The 20,075-nt window shown below is 33.6% G+C and overlaps 2 protein-coding genes across 3 annotated transcripts; both read right to left on the bottom strand.

Moving 5' to 3' along the window:
• Positions 1 to 7,113: 7,113 nt before the first annotated feature.
• Positions 7,114 to 9,369, bottom strand: LOC121764189. Its single transcript, XM_042160246.1, has 3 exons — positions 9,314 to 9,369; positions 7,468 to 8,249; positions 7,114 to 7,392 (listed from the first exon to the last, which is right to left on the bottom strand). Exons 1-3 carry the CDS (start codon positions 9,348 to 9,350, stop codon positions 7,114 to 7,116), a joined length of 1,098 nt encoding a protein of 365 aa, XP_042016180.1. The 5' UTR covers positions 9,351 to 9,369.
• Positions 9,370 to 10,685: 1,316 nt separating this feature from the next.
• Positions 10,686 to 19,780, bottom strand: LOC121763766. 2 transcript variants are annotated; one of them, XR_006042491.1, is made up of 4 exons: positions 19,497 to 19,780; positions 12,859 to 13,002; positions 11,519 to 12,250; positions 10,686 to 11,305 (listed from the first exon to the last, which is right to left on the bottom strand). XR_006042491.1 is itself a non-coding variant. In XM_042159844.1 (3 exons), the coding sequence occupies exons 2-3, from the start codon at positions 12,905 to 12,907 to the stop codon at positions 11,730 to 11,732; spliced, it is 570 nt and encodes a 189-aa protein (XP_042015778.1). In that variant the 5' UTR covers positions 12,908 to 13,002; positions 19,497 to 19,780; the 3' UTR covers positions 11,429 to 11,729. The 2 variants fall into 2 exon arrangements, 1 of the variants encoding a protein (XP_042015778.1); XM_042159844.1 differs by lacking the exon at positions 10,686 to 11,305 and having other exon boundaries at positions 11,429 to 12,250.
• Between the last annotated feature and the right edge of the window lie 295 nt (positions 19,781 to 20,075).

Here is a 20,075-nt window from a genome sequence, read left to right as displayed (position 1 = left end):
TTGCCGGATAGAATGATACTCTGAGTTGATAAAATGATACTTTTGGCTTATAAATGTTAGGTTTACTGCATAAAATGATAGTTTTGCCGCATAGAATGATACTCTGAGTTGATAAAATGATAGTTTTGTCGGATAGAATGATACTCTGAGTTGATAAAATGATAGTTTTGCTGGATAGAATGATACTCTAAGTTGATAAAATGATAGTTTTACCAGATAGAATGATACTCTGAGTTCATAAAATAATAGTTTTGCCGGATAGAATGATACTCTGAGTTGATAAAATGATAGTTTTACTGATTTGTAGGTATGTACATTCCTGCATACAATGATAGTTTTGCCGGATAGAATGATACTTTGAGTTGATAAAATGATAGTTTTGCCGGATAGAATGATACTCTGAGTTGATAAAATGATAGTTTTGCCGGATAGAATGATACTCTGAGTTGATAAAATGATAGTTTTATTGATTTGTAGGTATGTACATTCTTGTTTGTGATGATGCTTTGAAGCCAATGATTGGTATGAAATTCAATACATTAGTAGAAGCATCTGATTTCTATGAACATTATGCTCGTTCAGTTGGTTTTGGCATTCGTAAACCGGGCAACAAATCAGTTCATGGTATTATTAAGTGGCAGTATTTGGCTTGCAGCAGACAAGGCTCTAAGAATTTTATACCTGGTGATGCATCCCAATCAACTGAAGTGTCTGTTAAGAAGCGTAGGTGTCGGTCATTTAGGTGTGAATGTCTTGCTAAGCTCAACTTGAGATATTTTTCAGATGGCAAGAGCAAAGGGTATGAGGTTTATCAGTTTTATGAGTATCATAATCACTTAATGGTTGCGGATGAGCATAGGCATTTTATGACGGCCAATCGCAGTCTGGATCCTATCCATCGGAGGTTTATGGAGGATTGTGGCAGGAGTAATATTGGTCCCACTCTCACATTCAAACTTTTGAAGGAGATAATGGGTGGACCTGAAAATGTTGGATGTGATATTATTGATATTAGAAAAGGTTATCGTGATATTATGTCCAATATTGATGGTTCATATGCTCAAATGATTTTTGATTATATGCGTTCTAAAAAAGAATCATCTGATGCCTTCTATTATGAAATTGAGATAAGATCTCATGGAAAGTTAACTAAACTCTTCTGGGCTGATGCTATTTCAAGACGAAATTATCATATGTTTGGAGATGTAATTTCTTTTGACTCAACATACAACACTAACAAGTATATTACTTTTGTTGCTGCAAGACATAAAATCATACTTTTTGCTGATTAAATTATATTTCAGTGGATAAAATGATACTTTTCTGTATGTATGAAAATATAATTCATTTTTATGTTATGTTTTGAAGGTATTGCATGATTTTTGTTCCATTCACTGGAAAAGATAACCATTCCAGAGCAGTTACATTTGGAGCTGGATTGTTATCAAGTGAAGGTAGAGACTCATATTCTTGGTTGTTTGGCTATTTTGTTCGATGTATGGGGGTAGCACCCAAATTGATTATCACTGATCAAGATTAGGGGATGAAACTTGCTGTTCAACAAGTACTTTTACAAACAAGGCACCGATGGTGCATGTGGCATATTATGGTTAAGGTGTCAGATAAGTTGCCCAAATCCTTGCTTGGTAATGAAGATTTCAAAAAAAGAGTTGAATGCATGTGTTTGGTCTGATTTGTTAGAGCCTGATGAGTTTGATATAATATGGAATGATATAATGGAACGGTATGGTTTAGAAGACGTGCACTGGTTTGGATCGATGTTTGAAGATCTGGGTTCCTGCTTATTTTTGAGATTTTCCCATGGGGTCGCTTCTTAGGACTACATCGATGTCTGAATTAGCGAATAGCTTTTTTAAAAACTACACAAAGCCTCGTGTAAATCTTGTTCAGTTCATCAATTTCTTTAACTGTGCTGTGGGAGATCAAAGGAATGCCAATTCACGATTGAACTACTTAGATTACTCAACTATTCCTAATTTGTCAACCCAATTGCCTATTGAGAAGCATGCATCTACAATCTACACTGATTCTATTTTCAAGCATTTACAACAGGAAATAAGTATGGTATGTGAGATTGTTTCTATAACTGTTGAGCATAACAACAAGATGCATAAGGTCAAGGACCAATATGGTAGAACATGGGATGTTAAGTATGATTGAAAGCAAGACACATTCGACTGTAGTTGTAAGAAGTTTTCCAGAATTGGTATGTTACGCTGTCATATATTTGGTTTGTTGAAGAATAAGTTTGCTAATCTCATTCCTGAGAAATATTTTGGTCGAAGGTGGTTGAAGAGCTCTTTACTAAAGGCAGCCTATGGTCTACCATCTGAGGAGATACAACCATTTGAACGTGTGCTCCATTTTTTACCTTATTTGTAAAAACTCTATTTTTTCAGTCAGAGAAATGATAGTATTTATTGTAATAATGTTATCTTTTACCTTGCAGATTTGGATGAAAAGCAGGAAGTTAAGAAAAAATTGTTCTCCAACTTTTATCGATTAGTCCAAAAGTCTAAGGGAAGTATGAATCATTTGTCTTTGTTATGTGCTAGTCTTGATGATTTGGAAGAGCATATATTTGGAAATTGTGCAATACCTTCAGTCATTGAAAAGAAAAAGATGGTTGAGGAATTTTATGGAATGGCAGTACCTGATGTAATTGATGTACATCCTCCAGACGTTGTTAGAACTAAAGGATCAGCTAGTAACATGGTATCAAAGAGGGAGAGTGCAATAAGGAAAGCAAATAAGCCTCTACGACGGTGTGGTAAATGTCATGAGATGGGTCGTCATGATTCAAGAAATTGTGGTAGATTCAATGAGAAGGCAGATTGAAGCCAATTGATATAAAATGATACTTTTAGTAGATAAAATGATATGTATTTTTGGTGTATAGAATGACATTTTTGTTTAATAAAATGATACATTGGGCTTATAAAATGACACTTTGGCTGATAACATGATACTCTTTTTGTTAACAAAATGTTACTTTCAGCGCATAACATGATACTCTTTTTGTTAACAAAATGTTACTTTCAGCGCATAAAATGATACTTTTGTTTATAAAATGATACATTGGTCATAAAATGACACTTTAACCTGATAAAATGATAATCTAAGGGGATAAAATGACAGTAACCTTATAAAATGATATATAAGCTGAAGAAATGACATATAAACTGATAAAATGATACTTTAACGTGACAAAATGACATAAAACTGATAAAATGATAGTTTTGCCGTATAGAATGATACTCTGAGTTGATAAAATGATACTTTTGGCTTATAAATGTTAGGTTTACTGCATAAAATGAGAGTTTTGCTGGATAGAATGATACTCTGAGTTGATAAAATGATACTTTTACTTATTTGCAGGTATGTACATTCCTGTTTGTGATGATGCTTTGAAGCCAATGATTGGTATGATATGGCATATAAGCTGGTAAAATGATACTTTTGTCGGATAGAATGATACTCTGAGTTGATAAAATGATACTTTTGGCTTATAAATGTTAGGTTTACTGGATAAAATGATAGTTTTGCCGAATAGAATGATACTCTGAGTTGATAAAATGATACTTTTACTTATTTGTAGGTATGTACATTCCTGTTTGTGATGATGATTTGAAGCCAATGATTGGTAGTTAAGATGATACTTTTGCCTTATAAATGTTTGGTTTACTGCATAAAATGGTAGTTTTGCCGGATATAATGATACTATGAGTTGATAAAATGATACTTTTGGCTTATAAATGTTAGGTTTACTGCATAAAATGATAGTTTTTCCGGATAGAATGATACTCTGAGTTGATAAAATGATACTTTTACTGATTTGTAGGTATGTACATTCCTGTTTGTGATGATGCTTTGAAGTCAATGATTGGTAGTTAAGATGATACTTTTGGCTTATAAATGTTAGGTTTACTGCATAAAATGGTAGTTTTGCCGGATATAATGATATTCTGAGTTGATAAAATGATACTTTTACTGATTTGTAGGTATGTACATTCTTGTTTGTGATGATGCTTTGAAGCCAACGATTGGTATGAAATGGCATATAAGCTAATAAAATGATACTTTAACGTGACAAAATGACATATAAACTGATAAAATGATAGTTTAACCTGAAAAGGTGATATATAAGCTGATAAAATGATACTCGCAGCAGATAAAATTATACTTCTGACCTATAAAATGACAAAATGATACTTGCAGCAGATAAAATGATACTTCTGTATGATAAAATGATAATCTTGGGTGATTATATTCGAAACCACTATTACAAAACACAGTATCAAGTCACACAAGTTACTATTACAACTACTAGCTCTCTTAGGGGGTTCAAATTTTCTAATCATCTTTTCAACATCGATTTCCCCTTTTTTGCTATCATTCTGAAACTTCTTTTGTATCATTGTAAATGTCTCCAAAGCCATCTTGTTAGTATCTCCAATAAGCAATGCTTCAGTATATTTGGCACGGAGTTTTGTGAAAGACTCTGTCCCCTTCTTCGTTAAACCCGATTTCCAATTACGAACATGACCACCCATGTAAGTCTCCATATGGCGCATCACATAAACTCCACAGTCAACTTTATTTGTATCGTTCTGCCATGGCATTTTCATGTGTCTGATTTTTGACTGTTTGACAATTCTCCCCATTGATGGATTAACTCCATTTCCAAGATAAATTCGGAAGAAATGTTTCTATTCAAATAACACAAAACATACATAAGGTTGATTAAAAATTATATTTATTACTGGTAAAAATGATATTATGTTCCGTACTAAATGATATTCAATGCATTTTAACTAATAAATATTGAATGCATTTAACTAAACATACTAGAATACTTGGTGCATCTCCATATTTCTTCTTAATCAACTCTTCACTAATCAGAGCATTGTCAATCACATCCATCATTTGCGTTTTGAGATTGAAGCACATGATATAAAAATGTTCGTACGCCCAGATCGGAAAGAATATCTAATTTTCAAAACATTATATACAAATGTCATTTTCAAAAATATAGGTATGTTGTTCTGTAATGTATATCTCATTATGACTTACCATGTCATAATTTTCCCATTTGAAATTTTCAATCTTTGACACAAATTCATTTAACGCTGAGTAGAATCTTTGTTGAGCCTCGACTTCAGTCCATTCAGATTTCCTTGTAGTAATATTGTATACTTGTCATGTTTGCATTTTTGTAAATAAATTTAACTTTTAATATAACACTATTATTTATTTACTCGTTTACTGTACCGTAGGTGTGGTGTTGATGAAAAGACGACTTGGTGATGCCTTTGATTTGAATTTTTCATGGAAGTTGAGGTACACAACCCATGCATCTATGATGTTGATACTGACGTATGTACATGGAGCAAGGCTGTGGAAATCAATCTTGAACATGCTCATCATGTTGTTCTCATAAACCATTTCATAACTGATTTAAAAATCATATTTAATGTTAGTTAAAAGAATTTAATAAGAATATAATTATGTAATTCAAAACTTACTATTCGCTTTCTTCATGTGTCATCAACCAGTACATTATTTCTTTCTCTTCTTTATTCAGTTTTCCTTTTATATTTACTGCTCTGACATTGTAGGGAGAGCACAGTGCTTCAACAATTTTCTTTGTGGTTCTGGCAACTTTCTCCTTTTCAACTGGAGGTTCTTGGAAACCATCTTCTTCCCTTTGGCCTTTTTCAAAATTTCTTCTCTCTTTTAAAACTTCATCATCTCCTATTTCACCATGTATATCCTCCATGACAGTGGATATTATGGTACATACTCTGTCATGCTTTCATTTAAAAATATAAATTGTTATTGATATAAGGGATATTATTTTACCCAATGGAACTCATATTATCATCCAAAAGTATTATTTTATCAGCAAAAAATCTAAAACTATCATTATGAAATAAAAATTTCATTTTATCACTGAACCTATCATTTTACCCACTGAAACTATTATTTTATTCCCTGAAACTATCATTTTATCATTTTATACAAAAGTATCATTTTATCATTTGAAACTATCATTTTATGATGCAAAAGTATCATTTTATCACTGAACCTATCATTTTACCCACTGAAACTATCATTTTATTCATCGAAACTATCATTTTATCATTTTATGCAAAAGTATCATTTTATCATTTTATGCAAAAGTATCATTTTATCCTCTTACACTATCATTTTATGATGCAAAAGTATCATTTTTCAAATAAAACTGAACAACCAAAAAACATCATCAAACCTATATCATCTTAACCATATAAACAATCATTTTATGTACTTAAACTATCATTTTTAAAAGTTACCTCATATTCATCATTGAGAAAGAATTCAACTTCTTTCTCTAGAATTTTTTCGTTCTCTTCTCGAGCTGCTTTATTAGCCATTTCCTTTTCGCTTTCATTCTGTTTTTCTTGCTCGTTTTCCACCTCATCATCTTTTTCCTTCTCCATACCCTTTTCCCGATTAAAATTTTGATTCTCATCAGGAGTGTGGTCATATTCCGGTATCAGAGTGAAGGTAGGGAACTCATTCCTATTTTTCAGTATAAATGTCCTCTCAGTTGCTTTAGTTAGCTCAATCATGATATCGATCCATCCAGGATCATCAATTTCATCATTGTTCATAGCCAGGGGCGGACGTAGAAATAAATCACGATGAGGGCTGTGATTTCTAAAATTTGTTGTAAAGTATATTTTTGGGTGTTTTAGATTATTTATAGGGGCTTTTACATGATAATTAGCATTAAATTTAGATAAATTTTAAAAATTTATAAAAGAAAAAAGGTTAAAAATTAATTTTATTAAGGGCTTTAGCCCCACCCCCATTGTACATGGGTCCGCCCCTGCTCATAGCATGTGTCATTGTTTTCTGACTTTCTATAACATTCTGCACACCTTCCTCTCTCAATCCCAATACATTTTTTGTTGTATCACAGATTATCTTAAAGCTATTAAGGTTCCTGAGTTTATCTGGCGCTGCTTCAAGGATATCAAGCATCTTCGACATTGAGGCTTTACAATCCCTGGCAGTTTCCTTCCATTCATCTATAAAAGTCTTTTCTTAACTTCCACTGATTGTCCCCTCTTCATCATGATCATTCTTATTCAAAGCTTTTACATCTTCAGGTTCATCATCTTCATCTTCAGATTCATCATTTTCATCATTCTCTTCATGTGGTTGCTTTTTATATCGGTCATACTTATGACCGAGACCAAAATCTGAATCATTCATTTCTGTTCTTTGTCTTTCTTTCAACAGTTCGGCAGTCCATCCTTTAACTGTTGGATAACATCTTGGCACCATTTTTTTTTCAAAGACAATTTTGTCCACGTAACAAGCCTATATTAACAAAAACTAAATATTAATTTTTCTGTAAATAGATTCATAGACAATGGAAAACAAATATATTCTTACCACTACAAAGATAACTGGTCCGGTAAATATCTTTGTTGTGTTTCTTTTCCATCTCTTTTGTGTTTCAAGCAATTTAGATATGACATAGCTACACCAATTGTATTGTTTGATCTTCTCAACATCAGCTATGTAATCTAAAATTTGTGGGCTTACATTTCCATCAGCAGGAGTGTTAATCAAGGCATACTCCACGAGAACCATAAAATTCCATTTGAACCACTCACCACCTTCTTCGTCTTTCATCATCTGCTCTACAACATAAGCTGGCACCATTTTTTTCTCTCCACCTTTACAAAATCTAGCAATTTGAGTTTTGATGTTGATATTTTTCTGAAATTTGATCCTATTCATAGGTAAAGATTCGATCGAGAACCCAAGAGTTATGTGAACATCTTCATCATCTAAAAACAATGATTCCCCGCTGTTCAATTTAATTGATGAACTTTTATGGTTAAAGTTGTAAATCAGATAATATGCCAATGATCTTGGGAAACTTCTTATATTGAAGTTTAGGAGTGCACCAAACTCAATCTCTCGAACAGCTCTTCTTTGATTCTTGTTTAGAGATTCAAGCATGTCAACGAAGAAGTCAGTATTACTTCTTCCTGCCAAAGTCGGTGTCTGAATGGCTGTATCATCTTGAACAACTATTTTCTTGCCCTTCTTTGAAGCTGCCTTACTATTACTTGCATCATCAATCTTTATTTTCTTGTTATTTCTTATACGTTCTATTTCATCTGCTAATAGTCTATCATCATCAGCAGCATCACCAATGTTCTTTCCTAATACACAAAAGATTTCAGTGTGTTAAATGGTTTATGTCATTATATAAAGTCAAAGTATCATTTTATCCCCTGAAACTATCATTTTATCAAGTGCAACTATCATTTTACCTTCTGAAACTATCATTTTATCCCCTGAAACTATCATTTACCCACTGAAACTATCATTTTATCCCCTCAAACTATTATTTTATCCACAGAAACCATCATTTTATCGAGTGCAACTATGATTTTACCTTCTGAAACTATCATTTTATACCGTGAAACTATCATTTTATCCCCTGAAACCATCATTTTATCAAGTGGAACTATCATTTTACCTTCTGAAACTACCATTTTCAATTTAAAGATTTATCATTAATACACAAAAGATTTATCATTTTACCTTTTGAAACCATCATTAATAGTCTATCATCATCATCAGCAACATCACGAATGTTCTTTCCTAATACACAATAGATTTCAGTGTGTTAAACGATTTATGTCATTATATAAAGTCAAAGTATCATTTTATCCCCTGAAACTATCATTTTATCCCTGAAACTATCATTTTATCTCTTGAAACCATCATTTTATCTCTTGAAACTATCATTTTATCCCCTGAAAATATCATTTTATCCTCTGAAACCATCATTTTATCAAGTGCAACTATTATTTTACCTTTTGAAACTATCATTTACTAAATTTCAATGAGTTCAAAACAGCAGAGAAAGCATAACTTGTCACTTAAGTAGAACAAAACACTACTCACAAATTCAGCACTCAAATAAACTGCTTCGAATCTGCATTACTGTTGCACACAATTTTCTAAACCAAAGCATTTTAATAGTAGCAGATCATGGCCTCTCAATGGTAAAAGGTCAGGAGGTTAGGATATGGAATAAGGTATGAATTGATGATACAAAACCAAGTATGAAGTAAATTCAAAGTAAATTCATCATGTTGTCATATGTAACTCTAAATCGACACTAAAAACTATAAAATCTAAAAAAAACGAGAATCGCAAGCAAAATGGTAAAATCGAGCAAAAACAAAAGTGAAATAAGTAAAAAACTTCATCCAACCTTTCTTCGATGATGCTTGAGCGTTTTCCGTCGTCATATTCCAGAATTTAGATGGTTTTTCCTTCGAAACTGAAGACACAAGGGTTTGAATGCGATTCGGAGGGTTTAAGTGTGAGAGAAATTGAATTCAGCGTCTAGTTCATGTTTTCTTTCGACGCGCCAATTTTATAACGAAATGACAATTTTGCCCTTATATAACCGAGATATGATAGTTTTATTTGATAAAATGATAGTTTTATTAGATTAAATCTAGACCACATATTTTAAAAATGAGTGATGGAGATTTAGTTATAGGGTTATCACACAAATTGGGTTATCATTATAATGCAACCCTATATATATATATAGAGGTGTGATCAAATACAAACTCCCTAATATACAAACTATGCAAACTCTAATCCTACACATTTATAAGAATTGATCAACGGTTCATGATAAAATACTTATGTCAATGTCACCGATTAACACAAATCAAGTCACTGGGGGTGTTTATGGAATGTGAATCATTCGGCGGTTACAAAAAAACCCACATTTCTCTCCAAATATTCCATAACTTTGTCATCATAATTATGTAGATCCTAACCGACGTGAATGGTCAACAATGTTTCCCTAATTAATCTCCATTCATCCAAAACTACCATTATCTCCAATTTTGACCAAGATTTAATGCATACGAAGCTTTTTTCTCATTCAGCCATAAAATTTATCCAACTGTAATTGATCTAACAAAGCTTCTTCCGCGATATTATACGAAGTATATTTGTCCGGCGTTAGCTCAAAGTCCACGTGTTTTTTGAAATGGAGATGTTTGACGAAGCTCAAGGTAATTTTCATGATAATTTGAACTAGAGGCGTATCATGGCGTTGAAACCAATTACGATTATGTTTGATGTTTTTGTGTTGTTTGATGAATTAGGTTGAGTAGTAGGAGGCTCGATGTTTTTATGTTCGTTGATCGACGAGGTTGAGTAGTAGGTTATATTTCGAATAGGTGTATTATAATGTTGATACCAATGCGATTATGCTCGACATTTTTACGTTCGTTGATGGATGAGATATAGTAGTAGGGCATATTTCGAAATGGTTGATTTCCATTTGATGAGTTTGTTGTCGGTGTTTTGTTGAAAAAATTGTTGAATATCTAGTGTAGAACTTCTTGTGCTTGACCGGAGAAGACAAAACAGGTAGAGTAGAAGACATGAGCGTTAGGTTATATTTCGAAATGGTTGATGAATCTGTTTTGAAATGTAGAATTTGTTCAATACTCGCTCCCTATTTGAATCTGTGATGAATCTGTTACGTTTTTTTTGGTGAAAAATTAGTTTAATTTTGTCTACTTGTTTATGCTTATTATGATGCTCTATACATAAACTACCAGCAATGTGTTTATCTGATATAGTTTGCGATGACAATCTGCCAATTCGGTCACTGACATTCTGTGATGACATTTGGACACTTATTTCTTTTGTTTATAGATGCACTTATCCCAGATTGAAGACCCGACATGAAGCCTTACATTGGCCAGGTGTTTGAAACTTTGGACGAAGTTATTCTAAAGCTGTCCTTCTTCCCGATTTCTGGCGGAGCTTTATTTAATTCCTTGGCAAGCATCTTCAGACCATCGCCTATGTGCTTGGTTGCCCCCCAAACACCCCTCATATACACCACTTCATCCGACGTATATATCTCTTCGACAACATCTTTAGTGGACCACGGTTCACCATGGTCAGTTGGTGGCGGTTCAACAAAGTCTTCAGTATCTTGCGCATCAGCAACATCTTCATCAGCTGGCCTTTGCACTTCTGTTGTCATTTCTGCACCACCCATTTCATTCTCATCCAGCTGTGAAGTCACTCGTCCAAGCCCAAAATCAGCTTCTTTCATTTCAACTTCCTCTCTCTCTTTCAATAGTTCGGTCGTCCACCCCTTTATTCTAGGAATGGCACGTGCCACACATCTCCTGCAATGCACTACTCGATCGACGTAGAAGGACTACAGAAAATAACAAAATCATTTCATCAAAATTGTTATCACTAACCCCTAAAATCAGAAAAAAAAAAAAAAAAAAAAAAAAAAAAAAAAAAAAAAAACCAAAACGTTGTGCTCAACCCCAAATGTCAACAACAAATAATTATTCACACACAAAACCATGTCAACATAATTTCAACAATTCAACGTCATGGATTGAATAGACGAACGTCATACCACTAGGAAAACTACTGGCCCGCTGAAAACCTTCGATTTGTTATTCTTCCATAGCCCGTGCGTCCGCAACAGATTGTCTAGCAAATACTTACACCAATTGTGCTTCTTTACCTTCTGTAAATCTCCGAGAATGTCAACAATCCGGGGTCTCACATAGCCACAAGGGGAGGTCTCAATGAGAGCCGTTTCCAGCAGTAACAGGAATATTTTCTTAAAAAGAGCGCCCCCCAGTTTCTTGTAGCAGCTTCGTTTCTAGGACCTTGGTCTGCATAGCATTCACATCAGCCTCCTCATCAAGTGGAACGGTTTCCAGGTATTTCATGCATGTGTTTCTGTCGCATCGATCAATTGTAATCCCACCATTTGGGAAACCAAAAATTAGCTCAGCGTCCTTCGTGCCAACAACTACCTCAACACCGTTAGGAAGCATAAGACTGCACCGTCGGTGGTCAAAATGCTCTAATAGCCAATACGCTAATGTTCCCGGAACAGATGCCACATCATAGTCGAGTAGTCCACCGAAGCCGAGCTGCCTAACAGCAGTCTTCTGCCTTTCGTTCAACGACTTCAGGATGCGCTGGAAAAAACGAGTGGTCCTCTTGATCCTCAGTTGAGGTCTCTTTACTGGTACAGGGACGCCGACAACAGCTGTTGAAGGCTTTGCTGCCAGCCTTGTCCTCTTCCCATTCGACTCCCCATCGTCTACAGATTTCCCTTTTCGTAGACGTTTCGCTGATCAAATAACAACTATCAGTCGTAAATGAACATAAAGAAAAATGAAAACCTATAAAAACATAGCAAGAACGCACATCAACACCCAGACATGCGTATTATGACCATGGGCATTAAATAAAAACCACTATAAAAGCAAGGTCATCTGACCATTCCACCAAACACATACAATATGTCACTCAAACATTAAAACCTGTCCACCAGAACAAGCCTTGATAAACCTAAAAAGGATCCGCCAAACAATTACAAACTAGCAGGATAAACACAATGGCGGAGAACAATGTCAACAGCAAATACCCAAATCGACAAAACAGTCGACAATGTCAACAGCCGGAAACCTAACCTCTACCATCATCCACAAAACAAAAGATTTAAACAGCAAAAACAAATGCTCTTATACTATACAAAATGTCAATAACACAATGTCTACCAAAAATTCCGACAACAATGACACCACTTTCTGAGAGGTTCACTACATGCATCATGTTGAACCTCGCAATTCAGAAAAAAATAAAGCGAAATCTAGTGCCTGACACAATCTAAGCAAAAAACCCAAAGGTTCATAATGTCACCGGCTGAAAACCCTAATTTTCAGCCAGAAACCTTACCTCCGGAAGACTCTCCTGCCGCTTGACCCGCTCGCCTCGTAGAACACATGTCACCGGAGCTGTTGCCGTGTCAACACAGACGAAGAATTCCCGTGGGCTAGGATACTTGTAGTTCGGCAATTGAGAATGGTAGATCGTCGATCCCTTCGAGTGGAGGAAAGGGGGAGAGATGAAAAGTCAATTAGGGGTGAATGTTGAATTGGCGTAACCAACGGGATTATAATCACAACTACACGCCTAATTATGTGGCCAGCTTAGTTAGATCTCTAAATTACCCTTAGTGAACAATTATATAGGTATGTTGACATTAGATTAACAATCTATAATAACCGTAGATTATATCGTATAAATGTGTAGGATTAGAGTTTGCATAGTTTGTATCTTAGGGGGTTTGTATTTTATCATGACCATATATATATATATATATATAGGGGTGCATTATAATGATAACCCGATTTGTGTGATAACCATATAACTAAATCTAGACCACACATTTTTAAAATCACGAGGTCTAGATTCAAACTTAGATTTACTTCATAAAAAAAGCGCGGGGGTAAATATGTCATTTCGCTCATGATAAAATTTACGTATCCAAATTTCGATCATTTAATTTCTGAATTTCGCTCATTTTATCATTTTATCAGTCAGTCAAAATTATCATTTTATCAACTCAAAGTATCATTCTATCCGGCAAACTATCATTCTATGCAATAAACCTAACATATATCATTTTATCAGTCAGTCAAAAGTATCATTTTATCAACTCAGAGTATCATTCTATCCGGCAAAACTATCATTCTATGAAATAAACATATCATTTTATCACAAACAGTGTTGTTAATTTGGCGTTCGGGTCGCCCGGGTCGCCTGGGTCGAGACCATCACCGCCCCAACATGGGTGGGTTGATCGAGATGCATGGGTCGCGCTGGGTCGGTTGGGTCGGCGGGGTCGAGCGTTTCGGGTGGTCGAGCGTTTCGGCTACAGTGTTTTTGCGTATAAATTTTACAGAGATTGAAGGAAGTGATGAAGGAAGATGATGGAGAAGAGAGAGGAGAGAGGAGTATAATTATGAGCCTTGGGAATAGACATCGTTTGTCACTATTCATTTGTTTAGTGGGATTAGGAAAATATAAAAAATTGACATAGTTTATCACACTTTTTAGGCAGCAATAAAAATATTATTTTACCAAATTTTTGATTAGTTAAATTGAATCCAATATATTTACATGGATATATTGTCAATCCAAACATGGAATATAATTTAATGGTGGAAAATGAGTATATTATTTTAGGAATAAATTAATATTTGTTCTTCTACTATATTAACGTTTCGAGATTCAAATTGTACTATTTAAAGTTTTATTATTTTATTTATATAATAATCTATTGTATTAATCAAATTATTTATTAATCTTATATAGGTTTGTCTACTAATACATATTCATTTATTTTTTACTAATTTTTAAAATAGATTTCACATTCCACTCCTATTTTATTATAAGTTAATACTACATACAAAATGACGCACATTTCATAAATATTTTCTTTGACATTTTCAGACAATGGTTTCAATTATTTATTTTGTGTTATACTTATGACTTATGAATTGTTTTGATATTTTGATAATTTCTATTTTTCACTTTATCTCTATTCACATGAATTACGTCTACATTTATATTATTTGATATATTATAAACATTAGAGTAATATATTTATTTGATTTAATATTAAAAGGCAAAAAAATTAGCCTAGATTAGTGGGTCTCTCGACCCAGTCGACTCGTCGACCCGCGACCCGAATTTTCACCTTATCGACCCGGTGCGACCCTCGACCCTAACAACACTGATCACAAAGCAGTAAACGTATCATTTTATCAAATCAGAGTATCATTTTTATAAGGTTACCGTCATTTTATCCTTTTAGATTATCATTTTATCAGGTAAAAGTATCATTTTATTAAACAAAAATGTCATTTTATACACCAAAAATACCTATCATTCTATCGGCTGAAAGTATCATTCTACCCGGCAAAACTATCATTCTATCGGCTGAAAGTATCATTCTATCCGACAAAACTATCATTTTATGCAGTAAACCTAACATTTATAAGCTAAAAATATCATTTTATCAACTCAGAGTATCATTCTATCCGAAAAAACTATCATTCTATGCAATAAACCTAACATATATCATTTTATCATTTTATCATTTTATTAGTCAGTCAAATCAGAGTATCATTCTATCCGGCAAAACTATCATTCTATGCAATAAACCTATCATTTTATCATAAACGTATCATTTTATTAACTTAGAGTATCATTTTTATAAGGTTACTGTCATTTTATCCACTTAGATTATCATTTTATCAAGTAAAAGTGTTATTTTATTAAACAAAAATGTCATTTTATACACCAAAAATACCTATCATTCTATCGGCTGAAAGTATCATTTTACCCGGCAAAACTATCATTCTATCGGCTGAAAGTATCATTCTATCCGGCAAAACTATCATTTTATGCAGTAAACCTAACATTTATAAGCTAAAAGTATCATTTTATCAACTCAGAGTTTCATTCTATCCGGAAAAACTATCATTCTATGCAATAAACCTAACATATATCATTTTATTATTTTATCAGTCAGTCAAAAGTATCATTTTATCAACTCAGAGTATCATTCTATCCGGCAAAACTATCATTCTATGCAATAAACCTATCATTTTATCATTTTATTAGTCAGTCAAAAGTATCATTTTATCAACTCAGAATATCATTCTATCCGGCAAAACTATCATTCTATGCAATAAACCTATCATTTTATCAATCAGTCAAAAGTATCATTTTATCAACTCAGAGTATCATTCTATCCGGCAAAACTATCATTCTATGCAATAAACATATCATTTTATCATTTTATAATTTTACGTGATATTTGGCGAAATTCAGAAATTAAATGAGGGAAATGACTGTTTTTACTCCCGCGCTTTTTTTTTATGAAGTAAATCTAAGTTTGAATCTAAAAACTATCATTCTATGCAATAAACCTATCATTTTATCATTTTATCATTTTACGTGATATTTGGCAAAATTCAGAAATTAAATGAGGAAAATGACAGTTTTACCCCCGCGCTTTTTTTTATGAAGTAAATCTAAGTTTGAATCTCAACCGCATGATTAGAAATATGTGTGGTCCAAATTTGGTTATAGGGTTATTACGATATTTAGGGGTTATCATATGATCACGGCTCTATATATATTTCAAAACGGTAATATTGACTTCAGTCTCCAAAAGCAAAATTTCTCATTGCAACTTCCAATATTCAATAATCCAATCAAAAGTCACCAAAATACTTTTACCTCTTTCTTCGCGGTTGGGCGTGACGAGTTGTGGTGTTGAGCGTTTGATGTTTAACACTTTAGTCAATTATTACAAGAATAGATTTTGACTCAAAAAGACTCTTGGGTTCAGAGCGGAAAGAACTGAGGCTCTAATACCAAATTGTCACGACCACCCTTTAGGGTTAATAAATACGGGCGATCGTGATTAAAAGAACTTAATAAACAGACGTAGAAAACTATGGTTTCAATAAAGAGTTTGACCAATAATTAATATTTTTTTTTAAAGGCAAGGGTTTGACATTATCCAAAAGATATCAAGTTTTCAAATATCCAAATAATTAGGTTCAAAGCTAAATAAATGATGAGTAAAAACAATTTCTCAGCGGAAGCGTTCAAGAGAAAAAGTGATGTCATGTGTAGAGATACAACGACACTCGTAGTTCAAAAATAACCAAATAATACTTCAATTTTAATTGCTCAACACCACCAATTGCTCGTCGACGCTCAACCGGCACATAAGGAAAACATATGCAGGGTTGTGTACTATAAAAATACTCAGTGGACTTATGCCGAAAATATGTTATCAAAAATAATATTTATCATGTCATCCATAAGTAACCATCGGGGTTTAGCTTTAGAAAGAAACGAGGCACTCAAAATCATTCTCATTGTAAAAAGTCAACTGATTAGTCATTTTCCCATAGACGTTAACCATATCTGCACATACATGACATGGAATGTGGCCACAAACCAAGTCACTAGACCGGCCAACCCATACGCTAGCACACGGTCTACCATAGGTGTACACTAATCCAAGTAGGGTTTGCGGCCGTACGAGGACCCGAATTCGATTTAAATAATAATGGCAAAACCACATCAGATAGGCACGTTAAAATTAAATCACGACATGATAAACATAGTTTCATTCCCATCGAAATAACATGATATGCAAAATTAGACTTTGCAAAATATATAAATTTATCAATGCATACATCCTAAGTGTATGCTCAATTTATCCTTCGTTCACATATAATAAAACATATTTATCAATTAAACACCAAAGTTCCCAACATAGAAAACTCTCGGTCATCACAGAAATTAGGCGATATGTAAAATTCCAATACAATAAATCCAATTAGTTAATAAACTATACCAACCCAATTAAACAAAATTAAAGAATGAAAAAGAAACTGTGTAACTTAATATACTCCCAAACAGTACAAGTCTACTCCCTATCACACAAAAAAAGACAACATAAATAAAAGAATTTAAAAAATATGCTCCCAATCACCTCCATGTACATACCCCTATAACAACTCATGTATTATGTATACATATTAATATCAATTCCCCACTTTAAAACTATTATACACTAAAACTAATTGGCCCCATAAAATAATATAATTAGTAGTGCTCAAACAATTAAAATTAGAAAAAAGAAAAAGAGTCAGCAACGTATATACTCCCGCTTAACACACGTATATACCCTCTGCCAACTATCCACGCCTATCATTTCCCTCTCGTTCCAAAATCGGCACCGCAGGCAGCCTTCGCCGCTGCTGCTGTCACAGCCTCTCCGTCGCCGAGCAGCTTCTTACGACCGGTAAATCCGATCTCCTTTACCCCATTCTAAACCTTTTATTAAAAATTCTATTTGTTTGATTTCACTTATTAATGGGCAGATAGGGATTTTATGAATTGGGGATTTGAAGAAAACAAGGCAACTAAAGCATTAAAAGTCCAAGCTTTATCAAGAATGCTTCCTTTAACAGTTTATGAAATTCAATTCCGTGAACTACAGTGAGTGTATGAATCATGAAGTATGAAATGGAATGCAGAGGGTTCAGAGATTTATGGGTATACCTTCCGGAAGAAGCAAAAACTTGCAGAATATGATGTATTGAAAAAGATCACGACTCACTTAATTTCTCCTTCACACTGTGATTTTGAGAATTTGTGTTATGGAATCAAAAGTATGGAGATTTTTCATTATTCAAGGGATTGAGGAGAATTTACCTTTGTGAAAGAGAAGAAATCTGCATAGGAATTGTGGAACGGCGAATTCTAACAGATGAAGTTGTGGGGAGGGATATACATATATCGTAGAGATTTGATTTGTTCGTTGGAGAGGTTTTTGGGAGTGGAGATACGGTTTTTTGAACGTGGGGAAAGGCGCGGATAATGGGTAATTAATTTCACAAAAATTAATTAGGAATGACTAATTTTATTTCTTTGGAATTTTATTTGCAGATCACGAATGAGGAGAGGAAAATCTCTACAGAATATTTATTTAAAATTTGAACTAAGGAAAGTCTTGGTGACCAAGTCAAGGAGTAAAAGATTTAATTAAATTAGTTTGATTCACGGTCCTTTGTATTTTATTTAAATTGTACAGCCCACGATTTATTTTTCACCAGACTGGATTTTTGTATTATTTATTCAATTTATCGGATCCAACACGAAATTAAGTCCAATAAATATTACTCACGGAAAGGAATTATTTAAATTCGCATTGGGATTTACTTCAAAAATTTCTAGCTCTCATAACAAATTATGAATTATTCAAAAACATTTAATTTCACCCCACATCAATTATTCAAAGCAGCCACGTCATATATTCAACAAAATTGACCCAGTCAAAATTCCAACTCAAAATTAGGTCACGAAAAGTATCCAACAACAATTTCACTCGACAATTAATCCACGAACTTCGCAACATTAAAAGCATCAAATGCAAGTACTTTAGGGTTCGAAAATTAAAGTTCAAAAAGTGGGGCGTTACAAGGGTAGAATAAAAAAATCCACATAAAAAAAATGTCTACTTCATTTATACATCAAAATATAAATAAAGTGTACTATGTATATTTTGAATCCCACAATAATTTCAGTTATGGCATGTATTAATTTTGTATGGTCAGGAAAAGTAGAATGGGCAAGTTCAGTAAAGGGGCGCACGAAATTAAGATGTAATATTGCTAATTAAGCTACGAGAAACATTACAGCTAAGTTAAGAGTTTATAGAATCTGACTTCAACTATTTAAAGATGAATGATCAACAAAAATTATAGTGGAAACATTTTATATTTCAATGGTGATTGCAACATTAAAACTAAAATCCGAGCTAGCAATCTTCATGCTTAGGAAGATAAGCTTTGGAAAGCTCCACTGTTAAAATTTCATAAAACATAAGTTTCATGAAATGCACTTTAGCAACAATCCAATTTCATTCATGTATACAACACATTGAGCAATAATATATTCATACTTCATCAAGTCTTAAAGATCGTGAACATTAGTACCTTATGGCAAGAGTTGTCTTTCCGATGATTGTCGTCTCACATGATAAACGTAATATTTCCAATGCCGCCCATCCCGATAAGTGAACAAGGATTACAAATTGATAGGATAATCGAACCGCCAATCCACTAAAATGTATCCTTGAGAAAATAATTTGATCTACTTCTACTTCCTCTGATGCCGTTATAGTTGAGAAGGAATGATTTGGAAATGGGATTCCACAAATCCTGTGAATTCCTTAGGTTGAGAAAGATAGCTGGCGGCGGAAGAGAGGGATGTGTGCGAATTAGGGCTGGGCTCACTGGATTATTTTTTATAATATAGGCAAACAAGAAATAATAATTTTTTATTTTGCAATTTGTGCCTTGTTTTATGTTGTGTACTTCACAGGTTGATTAGTGACTTAGTGTCGTGCTATTGTGTAATCCACTATATAGATATCAAAATAATAACCCCTAAGCCCAGCCCAATGGGTATATTATTCAAGTTGCATTCATCATATGGAAGTCCACAACTCTTTTCTTAGCGGTGTTGCTCACCAGATTCTGTGCAGCTGAGCCTATACTAATGTTTGAGGCAAA

This window comes from Salvia splendens, chromosome 14 (genome assembly GCF_004379255.2).
Source record: "Salvia splendens isolate huo1 chromosome 14, SspV2, whole genome shotgun sequence".
In the NCBI taxonomy this organism is placed as follows: domain Eukaryota; kingdom Viridiplantae; phylum Streptophyta; class Magnoliopsida; order Lamiales; family Lamiaceae; genus Salvia; species Salvia splendens.
The sequence above is the reverse complement of the archived record's forward strand: the minus strand, read 5'-3'. Positions and strand labels throughout refer to the sequence as shown.